We start from the raw sequence: 5,750 nt of genomic DNA, 5'->3' as shown, positions 1-5,750 counted from the left end.
CAATAACCCGACTTCAATCCCTACAACCTAGATTATACCTACAGTAACCCTGCAAACCCACCAAACCCCCCTATGCACACTTTGTATATACCAAATTACATTCAAACACCTCAAAATCCACAAGCTACTACCAACACAGTTCATACCCCTCCTTGTGATGGTGTCACCTTTACCACCAATCAAAACCAGCACATATCGCTGCACATGAGCGATATGTTCCTCCTATATATGCCAGTTTAGAACCCATTTTCATAGCGCCTGTCATGGTCAGGCTGCCTTGTGAAGTTGATAAATATGCAGAAATGGAAAGGAGGCTAAGTATAAGGATTAAGAGTCGGTATTTGAACAGTAGCGGGCATTGAGCAAATAAATGAAAAACGTTCAGACCACTCGAGGAAGCAAAAGTCCATATTATGAGGATTTGTGTATACACCCTGATGTGGACATGCCTGTAGGGTATAAACCTCTGAAGTTTGATATCTTTGATGGGATAGACGATCCCCATGCACACTTGAGAGCCTACTATGTTAAGCTAGTTGGAGTAGGAAGAAATAAGAAGTTGAGAATGAAGCTATTCATAAGAAGTTTGACTGGGGAGGAACTTACTTGGTACACTCGCCAAGACCCTAGAAATTGGAGGGAATGGCAGAAGATTTCATGAACCATTTTTGGTTCAATACAGAAATTACTCCCGATAGGTTCACTCTAGTAAACATGCAGAAGAAGTCGTCAGAATCATTTCAAGAGTATGCACATCGATGGAGGTCGGAGGCCGTTAGGGCACAACCCCCGTTAGATGAAAGTGAATTGACTACGTACTTCATCAAGGCTCATGAAGGAATCTACTTTGAGAAAATAATGAGCATGATGGGGCAGAAGTTCCCTGAACTTGTTAAAATGGGAGATTTTTTAGAGGAAGGCATAAAGTCCAGCAAGGTACAATCTATGGCTGCATTATAAGCAGCTAGTAAATAAATCTAATACGGTTCAATAGGAGAAGAAAAAGGAAGAGGTATCAACAATCATTCCCTATTACCAGTCCAATCCACACCATGGAAACAATTCTTACTCTCCAAAGACTCATTCCCCACACCCATCTACTTATACTCCAGTATACAACACACAACCATACTACAATCGCCAGCCTCAATATAATCCACCTTGTTCCCATACAAATCCAAATCCACCACGACTATACACTCTAGTTCAAACTACCACTCATCAAAATCGACCCACCTAAGCACCCATACCTCATCCAAAATTTGAAGAAAGAGGTCCTAGAAACTACATCCGGGTTGTCGAACTTTGGCTCAGTTCTTTGAAAGACTGAGGAGGGCAAGCTTGATACATCCGATAGAAGGGAGGATTCTTGAGTATCCTTCCAAATACTTTGGTGCAGCCAAATGGGGCATCTACCATTCAAACGTACCAGGGCATGATACCGAGGATTGCTTCAAATTAAAAAATGAAATTGAGTCGCTAACCAAAAGTGGAGCCATTCACTGTACTCCAGCTCTGCCTAATGTGAGCCATAACTCACTACCAAACCACCGCAATCAATGAGCTAATATGATCACACTAGATAAAGAGTATGAATTGAAAGGAACCATCATCATAATAGGAAACACTAAGGCTGCGAGGGTTCCACCTCGAAGGACTCTAATGATTATCGTACACTTAAAGCCTACAGTGATTGTCCAAATATACCAGCAATACTCTACCACCTCTATCAGGGAGGAAGAGAATCAAGAATATAAGATAGTTCCATAGACATCATCAGAAAGGGAAAGCCAAGATGGCGGATTCCGCATCGGCTCATGGAATGACCAGGTCAGGGAGGCGTTACACTCTGGAAGAAGTAAACCAATGGAATCTAGGAAGGGAAGCAATTTAGAGAAGGAATATAACATATTTAGAGCCTACAAAATTCTGGAAAAGGGATGCCAAATAAAGAATTCTCTGTCGATGAATAATTAAAGAAAGCCCTTACGCAAATATCAATCATGGATCTACTGATGAGTAGTCACAAAGAAGCCCTGATAAAAGTGTTAGATGGAGTGAGCATGTTTAGCAACACTACCAGCAAGGCACTGGCAGCAATCATCGGGAAGATGGTTAGGAGCCGGATCAGATGGGATAAAAAGTTGATTGAGCCAAGTAGGTTGAAAGGTAGAGCTGGCATATGGTATCAGCCTCCAACTAGAAAGACTTATACCAGTGGCTTTAGGAAGAAAACCTTTATGCCAGAGTGTGTCTCGGGTCCGCATCTGAGCTCAATACCAGAAGATGACATCGTCAATGGAATGGGAAGGTTGTTCATGACCATGATCAAGGAATGTTGTGACAAAGTTGATATCAAGACATTGAGCATTCGGAATGTCGAACTAGGAGAGGACATGCAGAATTGGACCATAAGCCTATCTTTGGCCTGCTGGGAGTCTTGGTAATGTAGAACTATAACTCTTTTGAAAAAAAATGCACAGTCAATTGAGGCTTAAACCATGCATGTCCTCCTTTGTCAATTACCTACTTTAATGTTTAGACTTTCCTCTTTTGATAAAAATAAAAAAGAAATTGATTTCTCAAAATTATTTCAAACTTATTTATCGCTCTATTTATACTTAGTTTTTCTTTTTAGTAACCGGAATGATTAAAACTCGCGTTCTGGGATTATGACATATAACGACACCCTCGAGCAAAGAGACCCAGATTACGAAGAATATGATGAAAGAATAATGCCAGATAATCTTCCATAAGAGATCGAATAGTTGGAAAGCCACAAAAGCCTAACCTTAGAGAGAGTGAAGTAGTCAATTTAGGAAGCGAAGAAGACGTGAAAGAAACTTGAATCAGCATCCATCTGGAAGTAAAGCAGAAAGAACAATTGGTGGAGCTCTTCCGACAGTGCATTGATGTATTGGCATGGTCGTATGACAACATGTTTGGGTTAAGCACCGACATCATTTTTGCATCGATTGCCTACCGATCCTGCTAGACCGCTAGTCAAACAAAACCCTAAAAAGTTCAAACCGGACTTGAGTTTGAGGATAAAAGAGGAAGTAACCAAGAAGATAGAGGCAAACATGGTGAGAGTCACCAATTATCCCACAAGGTCGGGAAATATCGTACCGGTACCAAAGAAGGATGGGAAAATTAGGATATGTGTGGATTATCGAGATCTTAACAAATCTAATCTGTATGACGATTTACCTTTACCACATATCCCCATCGATAATTGTGCGAAGCACGAGCTGCACTCATTTGTGGATTGTTTTGTCGGATACCATCAGATCATGATGCATGAAGAAGACGCAGAGAAGACATCGTTCAGTACGCCTTGGGGAGTTAATACTACAGAGTCATGCCATTTGGCCTCAGCAACGTCGGTGCTACTTACATAATATCCATGACAACCTTTTTTCATGGCGTGATCCATAAAGAGATCGAACTATATGTAGATGTTGTCATCATCAACTCTCGAAAGTGTTCAGAACATTTGGCCGACTTGAAGAAGTTTTTTGAACGCTTGCAGAGATATAGTTTAAAGTTGAACCCTACAAAATGTGCACTCGGAGTCCCTGTTGAAAATTTCTAGGTTTCACCGTAAGCAAGAAAGGGATAGAATTGGATCTTTCGAAGATCAAAGTCATTCAAGTCTTGCCACCACATAAAAGTAAGAAGGATGTGATGAGAATGTCAAGTCCCTCTACATCCCTTCAGATGGAAAGAAGATACTGCAAACTGATGTCAGCCATGAATATTGGAGTGCTATTTTATTTGAAGAAAAAGATGGCTAGAGGAAAATGGATAGGATCTGGCCATCTTTTTCATAGAATCCTTCATTGATTCTAGGGTTGTCTTCTAGGCATCTTTTCAAAGACCTTGTGTAGTAATGTCTGGAACTTGACGGTCCTTCTCCGATGTGTTCTTTCTCCTTTGGATTGAGAGATGTAATCCTCAACTTCAATCTGGAAATGTCGTGAGTGATCATTTCTCGGATAACTTCGTACGGGGTTTGATATTCTTTTGCTGCTTCCCGGACTCTTTCCCAGTGAGGATGAGTGTTGGTATAATTCCAGCTTGCCCAATCTTTCAAAGTTATCCGATAAAAGATCACTCACGATAAGTTTCCTTGGTATGATAAATTACATCAGCCAATTCATAGCCCAGTCCACGGTAATTTGTGAGCCTATCTTCAAGCTGCTGAAAAAGGATGCCGCTATAAAATGGATGAAGAGTGTTAGAACACTTTCAACAAGATTAAGGAGTATTTGCCGAATTTTCCAGTGTTGGTTCCTCCCAAGCCCGGAAGCCACTATTATTATACTTTTTGATTTCAGACAATTCATTTGGATACGTGTTGGGATGACAAGATGAGACCAGGAGGAAAGAGTAGGCTATCTATTGCTTAAGCAAGAAATTTAAATCATATGAAGCCAAGTACACTCTGATAGAGTGCACCTGTTGTGCTTTAACTTGGATAACCTAGAAGTTGGGGCATTACATGTCAGCATACACCACAGATCTAATATCCCGACTCGACCCGCTCAAGTATATCTTTCAGAAGCTGATGCCTATAGGAAAATTTACAAAATGGAAGATTATTCTCAGTGAATTTGACATTGTGTACATAATGCAGACTGACCACCCTGCAGAGAATCCAATGGATAAGGATTATGAGTCGGTCACACATACTTTCTAAATGAAGAAGTGTTGTTTGCCGGAGAAGACATTGTAGAGTCATACCCAGGATGGAGAATGTTCTTTGATGGAGTAGCAAACTTTAACGGAGTAGGAATTGGGGCAGTCCTAATTTCAAGATTAGGACAGCATTACCCGTCATCAGTAAAGATAAGGTTCCCCTACACCAAAAATATAGCCGAGTACGAAGCATGCATTCTCGAGATTAGGATGGTGGTTGACATGAACATCAAGGAGCTTCTAGTCATAGGAGATTCTGATATGTTGAAACATCAAGTTCAAGGAGAATGGACTACCAAGAATGTCAAAATCCTTCTGTACATGTACTATCCAAGGGATCTACGCAAGAAGTTCACAAAGATCGAGTTCAATCAGATTCCCAGGATTCAGAATGAGTTTGTCGACGCTCTCGCAACGTTGTCATCCATGATATCCAGATAAGAATTACATCGACCCTATTGAGATAGATATCTGGGATCATCATGCATACTGTTTTGATGTAGATGAAGAGCCAGATGGTAAGCTTTGGTACTACGACATCAAAAGGTTCCTTGAAACAAGAGAGTACCCAGAAAATGTCACCAAGGTTCAGAAGCAAGGATTCAGAAGGCTAGCAAATCACATTTTCCTTAACAGGGAAGTCATGTATAGGAGGACCCCAGACTTGGTTCTATTAAGATGCATAGATGTTGCTCAAGAAACCAAGCTGCTAGAAGAAATACATGCAGGGACATAGGGAACCCACATGAATGGCTTCACCTTAGCCAAGAAGATTGTTACACCCCATAGTTTCATTTGTGAGAGTACGCCGAAAGTCAATTGATGTAAGATCTAAAATGAGATCATCTTTGAAAGTCCATAAAGTAAGTTAATCGTATTAAATTGGAGGTTAAAAATATTTAATATCATGTCCTGCAAGTACCAAGAGGGTTGGAAGTCTTAGAAGCTAAACCAATTAAAGAAAATAAGTTTCGTCGAAAGTCGACAAGTTGGGAATATTATAACATGTACTTTTGGGGTGAGACTAGGGTGCTCAAAATGATAAGGAG

General features: G+C 40.6%; 1 protein-coding gene across 1 annotated transcript; it reads left to right on the top strand.

The window, feature by feature from the left end:
- The first annotated feature begins 4,758 nt into the window (after positions 1-4,758).
- LOC138887591 (uncharacterized) lies at positions 4,759-5,142 on the top strand. Its single transcript, XM_070169356.1, has one exon. The coding sequence runs from the start codon at positions 4,759-4,761 to the stop codon at positions 5,140-5,142; it is 384 nt and encodes a 127-aa protein (XP_070025457.1).
- Positions 5,143-5,750: the final 608 nt, after the last annotated feature.

Source organism: Nicotiana sylvestris, chromosome 3 (genome assembly GCF_000393655.2).
Source record: "Nicotiana sylvestris chromosome 3, ASM39365v2, whole genome shotgun sequence".
Lineage (NCBI taxonomy): Eukaryota > Viridiplantae > Streptophyta > Magnoliopsida > Solanales > Solanaceae > Nicotiana > Nicotiana sylvestris.
Note: the sequence above shows the minus strand (reverse complement) of the source record. Positions and strands in the feature narration are given on the sequence as shown.

Bases quoted from the DNA above. Each gene is read 5' to 3' on its own strand.
- LOC138887591 (XM_070169356.1), top strand. From the start codon at position 4,759: ATGTTCTTTGATGGAGTAGCAAACTTTAACGGAGTAGGAATTGGGGCA.